This window comes from Lepisosteus oculatus, chromosome 25 (genome assembly GCF_040954835.1).
Source record: "Lepisosteus oculatus isolate fLepOcu1 chromosome 25, fLepOcu1.hap2, whole genome shotgun sequence".
NCBI classification, from domain to species: Eukaryota; Metazoa; Chordata; class Actinopteri; order Semionotiformes; family Lepisosteidae; genus Lepisosteus; species Lepisosteus oculatus.
This window is the reverse complement of record NC_090720.1, coordinates 1,531,571-1,547,068: the sequence shown is the minus strand read 5'-3', so window position 1 is coordinate 1,547,068 and position 15,498 is coordinate 1,531,571. Positions and strand designations below refer to the sequence as shown.

At 50.7% G+C, this 15,498-nt stretch overlaps 1 protein-coding gene across 2 annotated transcripts; it reads right to left on the bottom strand.

Annotated features, from left to right (window-relative positions):
- Positions 1-609: 609 nt before the first annotated feature.
- ca6 (carbonic anhydrase VI) lies at positions 610-10,257 on the bottom strand. Of its 2 annotated transcripts, none has more exons than XM_015336881.2 (10): positions 10,061-10,257; positions 9,024-9,206; positions 7,047-7,195; positions 5,862-5,957; positions 4,710-4,776; positions 4,449-4,606; positions 3,599-3,725; positions 3,048-3,134; positions 1,983-2,015; positions 610-1,520 (listed from the first exon to the last, which is right to left on the bottom strand). In XM_015336881.2, the coding sequence occupies exons 1-10, from the start codon at positions 10,179-10,181 to the stop codon at positions 904-906; spliced, it is 1,638 nt and encodes a 545-aa protein (XP_015192367.2). In that variant the 5' UTR covers positions 10,182-10,257; the 3' UTR covers positions 610-903. The 2 variants fall into 2 exon arrangements, with proteins under 2 accessions (XP_015192367.2, XP_015192368.2); XM_015336882.2 differs by having other exon boundaries at positions 3,048-3,131.
- Positions 10,258-15,498: the final 5,241 nt, after the last annotated feature.

Here is a 15,498-nt window from a genome sequence, read left to right as displayed (position 1 = left end):
TTGCAAAAGAGAACATGAGTGTGTGTGTGTGATGTCTGTGTATGTGATGCAAATGTGGTGTGTGTCCTCTGTATATGATGTGTGTTCACATTTGTGTGTCTGTGTATGTAGTGTGTGTCCACATTTGACTGTGCCTGTATGTAGTGTGTGTCTGTAAGTTTGTGTGTGTGTATGTTTGTGTGTGCCTGTGTCTGTATGTTTGTGTGTGTCGTGTGTCTGTATGTTTTTGCGTGCCTGTGCGTGATGTGTGTATGTTTGTGTGTGCCTCTACGTGGTGTGCATGCACATGTCAAAATGAATTGCTGGTTTTCCAAAGCTGAACATGCAGAAATAATCACATCAGATTGATTTGTATCCAATGTGTACAAAATAGCCAAAAGTAATTAAGCAAAACCTAGGAGCTGTTCATTGATATCAAATTCAATTCCCAGCTCAACTGAGTCAATACTGTGAACTCAACTCTTCACCTCACCATGTAATTACTGGCATGTGTTTGCTGACACACTTAACAAAAAGCACGTCACCTGAATACCAACACCTTTTTTGGATTTTAAAAGTCGGGAGGCCAAACATTAACAGTCATAAAAAGCAGAGCCGTCATAAAAAAACTTTGCTGAAGCTGTATTTATTATTGTTGATGCAGAGATATGATTTAGAGACGTATGCAGATAAAATCAAAGTGTATTTAACACCGTAATGATTCCTCACATCCCTGGATGCCATGCGGCACGTTCCCGTTGGAGAGCCGGGCCGTGCGCGGACAGCTAACCTCTGTTAGTGAGGACATGACACACCTGACGGAAGTTCGCTTTCCTGCTCTGTTTGCCTACCGTAGCTCACGTCATCTACTGTACCTGCCTGGTTCTGAAACAGCGCCGCGCCGAGGAATGTCCAGTCCCGAGGCTAGGGGCACCTGTCCTCCGATTCGAGCCGCACCCCTCCGTGGAGGCTGACGGCGGTCGCCCCCCAGCTGAAGACGTTCCCCTTCTGGGTGCCGTTCCGGCACGACATCTGCTCCCGGATCTCGGAGGAGCTCAGGACGTAGTCCCACACGTGGACGTCGGTCATGTGGCCCACGAAGGCGTCGGCGTCGGAGATGCCCAGCAGGCCGTCCTGGTCCTTGCCCAGGATCAGGGTGCCCCCGGGCCGCAGCACGTAGCCGCTCCTCAGGTACTGCTCCTCGCTCACCAGGCCGTTGAGCCACAGCTCCGCGCCCCCCGAGTGCGAGGCCCAGGTCAGGCAGTAGCTGCCCCAGTTCTGGGAGCGGAAGCTGTGGGGGAAGTTGACGAACTCGTTGCCCACCCACAGCCCCACCTCGTAGCCGGCGGTGATGAGCAGCTCGTTGTCGTGGCCGGCGCTGGAGTAGGAGAGCACCGTGTGCACGCCGCTGGCCTTCAGCTTGATGTGCATGCAGGCCGTGAAGGAGGACAGCGCCATGCCGTGCTCGTGGTGCACCTCGGCGTAGCTCTTCGTGTTCCTCTCGGGGAAGTGGAAGACCAAGGGGGCGTGAGGTTTCTTGCCTGGGCACAAGGGACAGAATTAACGTCGCAGGCAGGGGGTCAGCCTCTCGCTCAAGCCCGCCGTGGCACTAACAGTGGGGAAGGTACAGCCCAGACGGGCCGTGCTTGCAATGGGACAGTCACTGTGCTGGATGAAAAGAGGATGAAACTCAGCAGAGTCCATTAGCCCTCTCCAACACCAAGATGTACGAGACAAGAGCTTCCACTTAAAAGCTCGGAACTAACACCAGTGGGCAAGGGGAACCTTAATAAAGTCCTGTTTATTCTGCCTGTACGGCTGCTGTGGCTGACTCCCCAGCTGGGCGGGGTTGTTATTAGTCACGTGATCGCCTACACAGTCTGACTCGAGTCTGGCCTGTGGCCTTTGCCAGTAGTCAGAGATGTCTCGGCCTCGCGAGCGCACGTGCAGGGCAGTCTCGGGAGGGAACGTGCTCTTCGGCGAAGAGAAAGGGAGGGGCTCACCACAGTCATGCTGCTGGAGTCCTGGGAGGGAGCCTGGGAGACAGGAGAGGGAGAGAGGGTGCGAGTGAGCACGCCGCTGCAGCCCGGAGCTTCGTGCCACACGACTATGCACAGGCAGGCAGTCACAGACAGTCGCTTTGCTGGCCGCCATCAGCCAGCACCAAGATCATTCCGAGTAGAAGATACAGCTCTTTTTATATTTCTTATATAATTGAATGGCAGCACTTTTCTGGCAGTGCTCAATGACTCCTAAGAGATCCTATGACTTGAGTACGAGGTCCCTATGTTTAATTAGCAGCTGCTCGGCCACATGTGCCCGAATAAGCTGGGTTTGACCAGCTGGGTACAGGAATGATTGTAACGGGTGACTACAATAGAATCCAGGGGTGTTTCTATCCCTGGTGGGGCTGGGTATCACCACACACAGACACGCTTATTCCTGAAGAATCCCTGCCCGCTGGGGGGCCCTTCTGTGTTTCGGTATGTCTGTGTTGTCAAGTTGGCGGCTTTGGGCGAGCCAGTGCGATCTTAAAACATCCGTCTTATCAGTTCTTAAAAGAAAGACTCCTGGTCCTCAGAACTCATCTCTCGGTTACACCGAAACCATCCCTAACCCTGTCGTGCATCACTGTTGTGTTAAGTCGCAGGTGTTACAGCAGCATCTCTGCTGAACCACAAAAACCCAGCAGGCTCACGACTTGTGTCCCAGTTTCCTCGTGAGCTTATATGACCTCTTTTTCTCCAGGAGTTTGTATCGTGAAGGGGTGTGCACTTTAACCTGGGAACAGGAGACACTTCCTTACGCAGGAAGTTGAGGGTGCCTGGATCAAGCCACCTGGCTGCGCTGTTGCAGACAGTTCCCGGGGGATTACTTTGAGGAACATCTGGGTGAGATCTCAAGGATCGACAAGCTGCTGTCGACCAAAAGGGCCACCAAGATCACTTCCCATTTCTAACCTTTCTGATGCTCCTAACAGCACCTCCTCCCTGTGACTGGCACGTCCTGAGCACATGACGTGAACCTCCTCAAGACTGGACACACAAAAGCAGCAGAAGTGTCTTCACCTGTCTGGATCTGCTTCCCCAAGGAGTTGATCATTCCCTCGATCTTCAGTAACTTGGACTCAATCTCCTCTTGGCGGCAGAAAGCTGCTTTTAGAAGAAAATCAAAGCAGTGGCTGAGCACTGGTAACTGTTGGAAAATACAGTAAAGTATTCAGCATGGCAAAAATGTTTAGGGGATCATTTTAAAACATCCCCTTTGTGTTCCTTATGAGTCCTAAAATATTCATAACACATGAATACAAGATTACTTTTTTGTGACAGCTTTTTTATCTTTACAATGTTCAGTGTTTTGGGAAAGTCAAGTGTTTTTTTTTTTTCAAAACACAACTATCGTGTTTTGTTTTTTTTAATCGCAAACCTATTCCCGACACTGGTCGGTCTTCTGTGTTGTTGCAGTGATGGCACCACTAGGTGGCGCCAGAGAGTGCTGCGCAGTGAGACAGCAGCACAAAGTCAAACAGTGCCCTTCCCGGTACATGCTGGGAAATTAGCTACCGACCAGGCCGGTTTAGTGACTGGAGCCCGAGGTGCCTCTGTGCCCACATACTCACTGCCTTTGCCCAGCCGTGGCAGGAAGGAGGACTCCACCACCCTGTCGTTCAGGGACTGGGCCACCCTGTAATCATTCCACAGCGTCTGGTTGCGATAGTCCATCAGGGTGCTTTCCAGCTTTCTGATCTTTCAAACACAAGAAAGCGAAGGAGACCAGACTGCTGTGATGCCAGAGGCCAATAATTATTAGAATTATCATTGCTTACACTTACTGTATATAGCGCTTTTCTGGACACTCCACTCAAAGCGCTTTCACAGGTAATGGGGATCCCCTCCACCTCCACCAGTCTGTAGCCCCACCTGCATGATGCGACGGCAGCCATAGTGCGCCAGAACGCTCCCCACACACCAGCTCTCAGTGGGGAGGAGAGCAGAGTAATGAAGCCAGTTCATAGATTCGGTACTTACAGGGAGCAGGGGGGAACAATGCAGAGAATGAAGCTAATGGATTGATGTGCATGTGCACGTACCCACAGCTCCTATAGTTCACCTCCCTCTATGTTCCCCTTGTAAAGGAGCCTGGACTGTGGGGGGTGGGTTGTGAGGGTCTGGAACAGACCACCTCGCCCACGTTGGTGAAGCTGTTACTGTGGGATTCTCCCAGAAATGGCCGGATGAAATCCTGGGACCAGACAGCTCGATGGGGCAAAGGCCTCCCCCCTGCTCATCCTTCTCATGGGTGTCAAGTCGCCATGACGGCGTCGAACTGGACTTCACATTTAATGAGTGCTGAGCTCAAGTAAAGCATTTACACAGCTCACACACAGCTGCTGAAATGCTGGCTGTTGCTTTTGGTCCTGGGAGACCTGCAGGGAGGCCGGCTGGAGAGGGGCGGACCGCGGTCTGTACCTGGCTGTGGGAGAGGGTGATGGGGGTGTCGAACACCGTCCACAGGATGCTCTCATAGCACGGGGGAGTGGTGAGAGAGCCCTGGTAGCGGAAGAAATGGGAGAGGTTTTCCGGGAGCATGGAGCGCACGTTGACCGACGAGATGATCATGGACTGGCCTGCGAGGAGGCAGAGCACAGGACAAGGGAAACCGCCGCTGCTAGCGGAGAGACACAGAGAGGTACACCGCAAACAAACACTTGTCGAAGGACATTGCCTCACCTGCATACCTGATATATTTCAGGTTCGAGATGAAATCACTGTAGTAAGTGTTTTCAAAATGCCCGTCCTGGAAGGGAAGGAAGATTGTGTTCAATTTTTATACAATGGAGTAATCCTGATCAATATGGAACACCAGGTACATGGCAGTAGATGTGCGCAGTGTCGCAGCAGGAGCTGGACTTAACTAGTCTGAGATCTCCTACCTTGCTCACGCTGTGCATTAATAATACATTTCCGAAATAAAAAAAATGAAACAAATAGTCCATCACAGTATGGCTATGCATTTAATTAGTCTGCCTTCTGCCTGTCACTGAAGCCTGTTTAATACTGTGGTATTCAGAAGCACTCAGGCTACAGCTGTCACCCTGAGTTGCAATATCTAAGAAATGATGCTGTGCGTTACAGAGCTGATGCATTCTCTGACCTCTCTCTAACTGTATTACACCAGCTGCTATTAACAGCCTGAGCACATCCTGGAGGGAAGCAGCTGTCAAACGGAATACAGGCCCGGATTAGTTGATCAGTGGTTGTCTGGGAGCTTTGCTGCTGCCTGTTAACGTTAGCGTCACTGAATCTAAACTTCTTCGTGTGTCACCAAACACTTCCGTGTGCTGGGTTACTCTGAAGGCCACGCAGCACAGCTGACCCAATCACAGCCAGGTCAGCGATCAGATTCTCTCCTGTTGCATTATGTATGTCAAAACTCTCCAGCTCACAGCCTGCAGACTCTTTCCCCCTCTCGCAGCCTCTCTGTGTTCTGAAATTTCCATCTGGAAGAATGTACCCCTTTGGCAGACATGCTTTTAATTGTTGCTTTTTGAAATCAGCAGACAAGCACGTTGCTTCAGTCATTGAATTTTGTCTTCAGCTTGTGTGTTCCCTGTTTTTACTATAATTGTTTGCTGGGGCATGAAGTACTATATGTAGAGCAATGCTGCATACTGCTGTTTCTGTGTGTGTGTATGTGTGGAGTGTGATGAATTATCTTCATCTCTCCTTTAACTCGAGGGGCCTGTGGATAACTGAGTGCATAGTCCTTTTCAATACACACAAGCAGGTCATGAGGGAATAAGGGCTGACTATTGTAGCCTTAGCACTTTGAGCATATAATCTATATAGAGAGAGAAAGCAGAAGACTTAAGGTGAGTTTACCTCATAGAAAAATGCAAGCACAGCTAATCCGTCAGGTTTGTCTACAGCTTCGGCAAAGCTCTTATATTTGTCGGAGTTGTAGTGGACAACATGCAACTGCAACAAAAGCAAAAACAACATTTTAAAAATAAAAAGGCATACTCAAGAACTCTTTCCAATTGTGCGTCACTCATTCAGAGTGCGACACTTCTGTGTGGCTCTCCTGCTATGCAATCCGAGACACCTTTAGGAAAGACGGTGATTTCACGGCTATTTCAAACGCTGAGGAACTGAAACATCGTCTGTTTAAACTCCTACCTGTTTCAATGAATTCTCCAGGGACAGGAAGAGTCCAGAATCATCTACCGGCAGTGACGGCACAGTGCAAACTATCCTGTATCGATGTACTAACATAACAGTTAAATTAGGGGGAAATTGTAAAGATGAATGAGTCTAATCATTTATAAAAATAATAGATTTTGGTTCTGGGGGGTCATAAAGCATTGCTTTTATAGTTCGTTAGCCTTAATGTGTGTGGAAACAATCCAGATGCTACCTTTGGCACAAGCCCTGTAGGTCAGGGCTGCTCTGCTCTCCAGCAGCAGAGAGCAACGTCCTCTGTGGCACCGTAGTCACTGAGCAGACAAACAAGCCCGACTGCACATGAGAGGAAAACTGAAATCCCGTTCCAAGAGTTCCCCGTGCCGTGCTGGCTATCCAGGAAGGAGTATCTCCGTGAGGAGCCAGACCGCGCCGGGCAACGCTGGTGAGAGCTCTGTTTGTACGGTTTGTACAGAGAATTACTGACTCTGTTTGTACGGTCGACTGGTTTGCACCCCAAGTTAAAAACAGCAATTGCATCTAGAATCCACCATAATTCCTCCTACCAATACTAGGCAACAGGTTGTTGTAAGGGGCATCACCACCATGCCATTGTAGATAGATAGATAATACTTTATTAATCCCGTAGGGAAATTGGGTATCATGGCAGAGAGGGCAGCTGGGATTCCCTTATTCAACTTTAGTATTTCCGTGTTAATGAGCATTTTGACACCTGGCTTTCCACAGATGCAGAGCAGGAATAAGTCCGGGGGCCCCGTGGCGGGATCAAGGCAAAAACGGGAAAGGGGCTGGCATGGGGAGGCATGGGGAGGCCTGAGCCGCGCTGAGCCGCGCTGGCTGCGTGTTCGTCCGATCGCGCCGTACCTCCGCCATGAACCGGATGCCGTCCATGGTGTGCTCCGACCCGCTGGCCTCCAGGTCCATACCCCCCCAGTGCAGGTGCATCTGGACCGCGGTGTAGCGGCCGGGCAGGCCCTGGGTGATCACCATGCTGGGCGGCAGGTTAATCTGGACTGTGGGAGCAGAGAGGAGAAAAGGCCTCAGCTCCTGCTGTCGCCTGTGCAAAGGCTTCTGGGAAGCATGAGCGGGAGCAGCCTGGACTGGGACTCAATCAGGAGCGTGAGGGCAATACGCTAACGAGTTCAACGCGCACACATGAAGAGGTGTTTAATGGATATCAATAACATTGGAGACAGTATCCCAGAACGATTAGTAATGTACTCCCCCCTCTCCTTCTTCCTCCTCCCCCTTTTGTGACTGAATGTTTTGGGATTTTATCCAGGAGGAAAATGTAACTTAGGAACAGAAGCCCTGAGCCCTGCTATTCGTTTCCTCCCATAACATTGTGCCAGTTGTACCTGGTTGCCAAGTGACCGATCCCGACACAAGGATTAGGGCTTTAGTCCTGCCGAACCAAAACAGCACGATCCTGCGGAAACGTCCCTGCGCTTTCAAGAATCTGTCCCTGTCCTACTCCAGGTTAGCATTTCAAATCGGATTAGACAGTGTTTCTCCTGGGGTCGCTTGCTATGTCAAAGTTGAACGAAAGTGCGTTTTGGAAAGAGATCGGCCGCCCTTCTGCTGTTGATTCGACACAGGGGCGTGTGGAAAGGAGCCCAGGGTCACCAGCGATGGCTCTGGTAAGTATTGGAGTGATCCGTGTGTGTGTGTGTGTGTGTGTGTTGGACCGGGGACAGGAGAGGCGCGATGTTACAGGTCGGCGGGTTCCACAACACTGCGGACCAGGAGAGCAAACAGGCAGTCCAAGGCTTTTTAAATACTCCTTGCCAGCTTGGAGGACTTCAGCAGAGTCACGAGACCACGGCAACAGCACGAGCTCAGTGAACAAGGCCTTGAAGGCTGTGGTCACACGGGGGGAGCCGAAGTCTACCCCAGCAAGCAACGTGCGCAGTGCAGGGTACACCCTGGACAGGACGCCAGTCCATCACACACACGCGGACACAAACACACAAAATCACATCATGGTCAACCTTTTCAGGAGCCAACTGACCTACCAAAATGTCTTTGGACTGTGGGAGAAGACCGGAGCACCTGGAGGAAATGCACACGAACACAAGGAGAACATGCAAACTCCACACAGACAGCACCCAGGTTCAGGATTGAACCCAGGGCCCCTGTGCAGCAACATTTTGATTTTTGTTTCCAGATACATACATATACTCTATTCCAGCTGGGAGCTGGAGTCTATCCCAGTAGGTAATAGGCGCAAGGCAAGATACACGCTGAATGGGACACCAGTTCATTGTAGGGCAGACACACACTCATACCGAGTGCCACCAGAGCATCCAGAGGAAACCCACTTAAACACAGGGAGAACATGCAAACTCCATACAGATAGCACCCCAGAACTGAACCAAGGGACCTTGCTCTAACCAGTGCACCACTATGGTACAAATTATACACGTCAAATAAACACATCAAGGGCTATAACAAGCTCCACACCAACAACATCCTTCTGCGTTTCCTGCTGCATCTTTGGATGCGTTTTCCCACCAGGCGGCGCCACACCAACACTAAAAGCAGATAGAGGAACTTATTTCCAGCGCGCGTGTTTAAAGCTCATGTAAACAGTCATTTAAAAAAAAAAACAAGAACAAAAACGCCTTTACTCTGAGACCACGCTAGCCCCTGGCCAGCGCGAGGGAGCAGGTATGGGACTGCAGAACCGGGCCACTGGACCCAGCTGTGGATCACGAGCATGAGCTCACGGGCTACACGGAGCCGTGTTCAGCCGGCGCCGTGGTCCCAGAATAAACGGGAGATTATTTGTTGGGGCTGTCACGCGTGGGGTCGCCTGCTCGGTCTTGGGCGCTACTGCACCTGAGTGGCCGTTGTTGGTCATGAGGGAGTTTCCCTTCTGCGGGCCGTCGTAGCCCGTCAGCTCCAGCTGCAGCATCTTGGGGTTGTATCGGACCCTCTTCCTCTGGATGTCGATGGGCGACTGTTTCAGGCCGCCGCAAGCCGGGTACTTCTCCGCCCAGTGCGCCTCGTCCAGGCTGCCCTCTTGCGGACAGGGAAAAAAGACACGCGTGACTCTTGAAAGAGAGGATACGGAGCTGCTTCGAGCTCACCGCAGCCTGGCAGGAGTTCGCGTTAATTTCCTGTATCGTGAGAAAGACCTGGCACCGCACCGAGGTCGGGTTTTTTTTTTTTAATACGATTCCATAGAAGATGACTCGCCCGAGTCGCGGGGCGCAGTCTTAACATCGATTATATCACTCTATCAATATGTAGAATTAAAATTCTGACCCACCCGGGAACCTGGTGGCTCTGAGATAAACCTGTGGGAGAACAGAACACCGTGGGAACTCGGGGATTTCCCCCCGCTATTAGTGAGTTAATTTGCACGAATTTAGAATTGATTTAGTTGATGCATTTTCAAAAACAAGTCTGAGATGCAGGAAAATTCCACTTTGCAAACGTATTTGACACACACATGGCACGCAAGTGCAAATAAGAACGCATCTTATTACTCATCCCGTCATTTCATCCTATGCTATTAATCAAGAGTGAGACGGAATTCAAAATGTGTGAAATGTTGTTTTACATTCATTAGCCGAAGGAAACTACTGAAAAAAGAAAAGGAGCTTACTTTTCTTACTATTGTGTGAGGTGAAACGTGCTCTAGCTGTAAATAGTGTTGTAAAGTTCACCTCTGTTGTTTGCTTTGGATTGCTGTGCTGTATTGCTTCCCTGTGCATTGAGCAGTGCCTAGACACTGTGTCATATCAGAAACTTACAGAGAGGTCCAGACTCATGCAAAGAAACTTCTGTGTACGAGTGCCGAGTCTGAAAGTTATCCATCCTTTACATTGTTTTAAACACTAGTAAAAAAACTGAAGGAAATATTTTTTTACCTTTGTAGGACCAGTGTATTCCTTGAATTTTGTCACAGCTGACTCGCGCCAGCAGAAAACAGAAGCAGAGACAGAATTCCCATGTCATGGCTGAGCTTCGAAACAACAACAGCCTGTACATCCAGCCTTGTGCTTTGAGTGTGTGAGAGAGCGTTTAGGGGGAAATCGCTCTGCATGCTCAGATGAGATAGCCTTTGGCCTTGTGGATAAGTTTGTGAAGACCGGGAATCGGATATTGATTCCCCCTCTGGCTGGTTAGCTAATAGTTTACACACAGCATGCTGAAGGCATGCTCTTTTATGAGTTTATGGAAAGTAAACAGGAACTGAGGGCAATAGCTGTTTGTCTATGCACATGTTGCAGAGATCCTGTAAGTCCATTTTACAAAACAACATACATTTTTCCATGTTTTTAGGTTTGCCACGTGACACAAGCCTCCCAGGGTACGAATAAGTACAAAATGAAGCTTTTTTATAGGCCGTGTTGGTCCAAAGGCATTTGACTTTACAGGCTTTTTTTTTAAATTGCTAGTGATCTGTGAGCCCCAACCATGACAGGGCCATTCTGTTTTCTCTAGGCGTCCTTAAACCCGGAATAATTCCAGCAAGAGACTATTCCTGCTGCTGTTGCAAAAGTTCATTTTAAATGATTTTAACTGTTTCTTTTTTTTAGACTGGTTGTTTAAAATTAAAGTGGTTTAATATGTGCATGAACCTATTTCTCTCTACATGAGTATATACTGAGAGACATTAAAAACACAAGAAAGGTCAGTGGCTTCGATGCGTGTGTGGTGTTTTTCATGTCCTTCAGTGTACGAATACTATACGCGGTGGAGTAGGATGAGCCTTTGTGTTCATCGTTAGGCAACACATGATGTTAATTTTTAATTGTTTATTTGCAGGAACTCGTGACCCGACATCTGTGACTTGAACCCGCCCCACCCCCAATCCACACAGCTGCATGAATGGGCATCGGCCAGGAGCCCCTGACCAGACTGGCATCTGGTCAGGAGCGGGGAGTCACATGCTCCCACACAGAGACAGAAAGGGAAAGTCCTGAAGAATGATTGAGAGAAAGGCATGCACGGACCCCAGACCTCCTGTCTCAATCCCTCCTCCCGCCCCAGGTATGAGAACTGTGCAGGCAGCAGGCAAGCGACTGATGGTTCTGAAACAGTTCCCACTGAAAGAATTACTGCAAGCGTTGGCACCACGGAGTGTAGTTTTTGCAGCTGGTGCGTTCTGGGTAAGAATGGAGAAATGAGTGCAGTACTGTATGTTGTCCTGGATCTTAGGCTCATGGCTGTCAGTTATTAAAGGCCTATAGGCTTAGATCACTGCGATGGATTGGTGTCCCGTCCAGGGTGTATCCTGCCCTGCGATGGACTGGCATCCCATCCAGGGTGTATCCAGCCTTGCACTCTGCCTGCTCCGCAACCCTATGGATGGAAGCGTAGATGTATCGCTGACGTTTTGTGCTTCTCGCCAGCAAACCAGCGCAGCTCGCCATTCTCTCCTCTTTGCCCCTAACTAGCTTAATTAGTTAATTGGCTGAGTTGGGACCCAGATCTTGAAAGCTCTCTCCGAGAGATGCCGCTGGGTTATACTGCTGCTGTAAGCTTTCTCAGTCGAGCTCTGGATGTGGCCTGTATGGGTTATAGGTAGTCTTGGCTTCCCCCTCGCAAATGAATACCATGAGGCTGAAATGGCCTGTGTGAGCAAATCAGGGTATCGGGGTTCCCTTCTGCTTCTAACCGCAGAGAGCCTTTTCGGATGCCTCCTAGCATCTAGATGCGGTACTGTCGCATGCACGACTGTTCACGGTCCCAGACACCCCGCGGCGGAGTGGTGGCTCTGTGGCTCAGGATCTGTGCCTGTGGCTGGAACGTTGCTGGTTCAAATCCCGCGGCCAGTAGAGGAGGGCCCCAGAGCAAGGCCCTTACCCCCAACTGCTCCAGGGGTGCTGTACAATGGCTGACCCTGTGCTCTGACCCCCAGCTTCTCTTCCCATCTGTGTGTCTCATGGAGAGCATGCTGGGGTCTGCGAAAAGACAAACTCCTATTGCAAGACATTGTATGTGGCCAATAGAGTGATCTTGTCATATCCACCCATGTTCAGCCTGCATCTGGTGACAAAGGTCACTGCTTTCATTTGGTCTAGAATGGAAATTGATTTGGGAAGGGGAGGGGGGTATTGATCGGTTGAAGGATCAACCTTTATGCAATGTGTGGGTTTTCCGGAGTCAATAAAATTAATTATTTACAAACTTGAGTCGGGCCGCAGGCATGGCTGGCTCGGGTATAGATTTATAGATCACCTCTCGCCGTGTATTTGTCTTCCAGCCCCACGCCTGAATTGAACATGACTATTTCTTTTTTCAAACGAGGTGGCAAATGTGAGAAACGCACCACTGAGGCATAACTTATTTGCAAATATTGCCTCGGGAACTAAATTAATGGAACACTCCATTCAAAAAAAAAAAAGAGCTTCCCCCTGACGTAGAAGTACACTGAAACTCCGGGCTGTGCGGTGTTGGCACTGGCAGAACAGTGAGACCCTGATGCTGCACTTCTTCGTCTGACCAGTAGGAGGCAGTGTAGACCCTCACTGAAACCTTTGAGAAAGAAATAGTGGGCTGGCCTGGTTGGAACTGGGTGAGAGGAAAAAACTAATATTTTGCTTCCAGCCTTGTAGAGAATAAATAAAAATGAATAGTAGCTTTACGACTGATTGCGCCTGGCAGCCCAAAGTGTTCTGCACCTGGGAGGAGACCCAGCTGGGTGACACACAGCAGCCGCTATCTACCAGCGGTCCCAGTACCCAGCAGAGCCTGGTCTGATTGGCCAGAGCCCAGACAGACTTCAGAGTTCAGGCACTGGGGTCAGCTCCCCTGCCCTCACAAGACAGCCATGGGCATCTTTCATTAAACTTCCAAGGCAAACAAAACTTCAAACTGTTTTTTTCTTTTTAACGGATTACAGAGTAGGCGTGCTGGAACAATGAAGCCATCACATGGCAGTGACTCAGAAAGCTTGTGTCAGTGCTGTGGTGGGGCTGATGCAGTCCAGGCTGACCAGACCAGGATGCTGGTACACTAATACAAACAGTGCCCCACTTCTCTGGAAGAGTCTTCTACAGCTGGCAAAGAGAGCAAAGATTGGGTGCCGCTGCAATTGTGTGTGTGCGTTTTTTTAATTGAGTGCATTAATATTAGAACACACGCTGGGAATGACTCCAGAGTAAACAAGGGCTCTTTTATTCAGGCAGTAGTTGTTCTTACTTCTGAAGCCTCAAAACGAGTTTCATTCAAAGTTAAGTTAGAATGAATGGAACAACTGTCTCAATAAAACACGACTGCTTCCTAATATCTCAGTGAATCATTTTCTGACTACTGTTCTACCCTCAGAAAGCCCTGGGACGTCATGATGTGGGTTCCTGCCTGGAAACGCATTTTCTTCCGCCTCTGTCCGTGACGTGGCGCAGGCGAACCACCAGGCGGCGCGCTCCCGCGTCCCGCCGTCCTCAAGGTCACCGCGCGCGTCCGCCATTGCTGATGCTCCGTTCTGCACTCCTCCGGCTGCCATGGTGACGGGGGACGGGCCCTCGCCATGGCAACAGGGCCTCGAGGGGGGGTGGGGGGGTGGATGACTGCCGCTGATCATTCAATGGCGGAAAAAAAGGACGTTTTGAGAATGAATCAGCCCCGTGTTCAGGAATGCTTGTGCACGGTTACAATTTCTGTTCAGATTTTGTGCGTTACAAATGTGTTTATATATGTCTACAGGTCGGTACCGAAAAGGGCAGCAGGGTGGTGCAGTTGTTAGATAGACAAGACTTTATTGATCCCGAAGGGACATTGAGGATAGCATTGCTGCCCCGCAGTGCTGGGCCCCAGGGTTGAATTCCAGCCCTGGGGTGCTGTCTGTGTGGAGTCTGCATGTTCTCCCCGGGTTCGTGTGGTTTTCCTGTAGGCGCTCCGGTTTCCTCCCACAGTCCGTCCAAAGACATGCTGGTAGCTTAATTGGCTTCTGGGAAGACTGGCCCTGGTGTGGGTCGGCCCGGTTAAGCCAGGGACCAGCCGGTTTAGCCGAGCTGGACCGAAACCCAGACACACGGGCCTGCCGGGATCAGGACCGGACACCCCTGTCCTCCATTCCGTGCTGCTGTTTGCGCAGATCTGCTCATCATCGCCTGCCTGCCGAGACGGAAAAAAAACCTAAAAAAAGTGACATTTTGTCTTCCAATCGCTCTGATGAAGGGCGCCTGTGAGCGAGACACGCCGCCGAGGCGAACACGGTTATAAATTATGCAAGCTGCAGGTATTGGGTAACAGGTCTCTCCGCCCGGAGCCGAGCTCGTTAGGAAAGACAAGGTTTGCGCGTTTTCTGATTCCAGTTCCCTGTTTGCAGAAGCGCCATCCCTCCGCATTGCTCGCTAGCACACCAGGCAGCCCCTCGGCGTCTCCACACACGGGGCCCGGGAGCTGTCTGTCCCTCAGTTCACGGCAGCGTGGGTTCACCCCGAAAGCGCTGAACCGGCGCCCACCCGCCACCAGAAAGCCGCAGACCCCCCGGGTGAGAGAGGTCGGGGCAGGGAGCTGCGTCAGGCTTGTTGGAGGGGACCAGGTGAGGGTTTATTACCGGCTGGGACAGGGAAAGGGAGGAGACGGCGCCTCGTTCGTGGCCGCCCGCCTCTCGCTGGAAACCCCACGTGAATGCCGGAGGACCACGCGGACTCCACGCAGAAGGAGCCCCGACCCCACAGTCGAGCCCAGACCGCAACAGCTCCAAGGCTGACACCCACGCCCCTAGACTTGGGACGTATTCATTTATTTTAAAAAAAAGGAACAAGAAGAATATTTCATCACTGACGTATCTCTTTATTATAGCATTAGTTTTACAGGGCTTGAGAATCTCCCCTCGCCTTCTTATTCTTGAACCGTTTTTCTAATGATCGTGACAGAGAAAATGCGCGAGTGATATGCATCATGGAACAGGTCATGGGTTTATTCCCTGCCGAAAGGAGAAGAAAGAAAACACAACGTTTCGGCTGTGGACCCTTCTTCGGGTGTAAGAATAATGGGGGCACTCAGCCTATCTCCCGTGTGTATTATAGCATGTGTATGTGCACCTATGTTATGTGTTCGGCTACGTAAAGAGAAAATAAAGATGAGGAAAATGTCAGCTCGCACTCGGGGCTGCGGCGGGTGTCTGGCGAAGGAGAATGACTGTTCTGTATCAATCTGCGGGTCACCCTGAGTGGTTTGGGGATGACTGAATCGTGAATCGGCCGTGGAAAGCCTGGCTCGGGCGGCGGTCTGCTCCCTGTGCAGTGACGCAGCGCCGTCGCGCGGAAAGCGTTGCTGATTCCCGGCACGTAGTCCTCACTGCGCCACCGCATCCCGAGCGGGGGGGGGGCTGGGTCGGGACTGTCCCTGG

What these genes read in the sequence shown, in the direction of transcription:
- ca6 (XM_015336881.2), bottom strand. Translation starts at nt 10,181, where the DNA reads ATGTACAGGCTGTTGTTGTTTCGAAGCTCAGCCATGACATGGGAATTC. An exon ending in GCATCCGGTTCATGGCGGAG is followed by an intron (nt 5,958 to 7,046) that starts GTACGGCGCGAT and finishes CTTTTGTTGCAG; the next exon opens with TTGCATGTTGTCCACTACAA. An exon ending in GGGGAAGCAGATCCAGACAG is followed by an intron (nt 2,016 to 3,047) that starts GTGAAGACACTT and finishes CCTGTCTCCCAG; the next exon opens with GCTCCCTCCCAGGACTCCAG.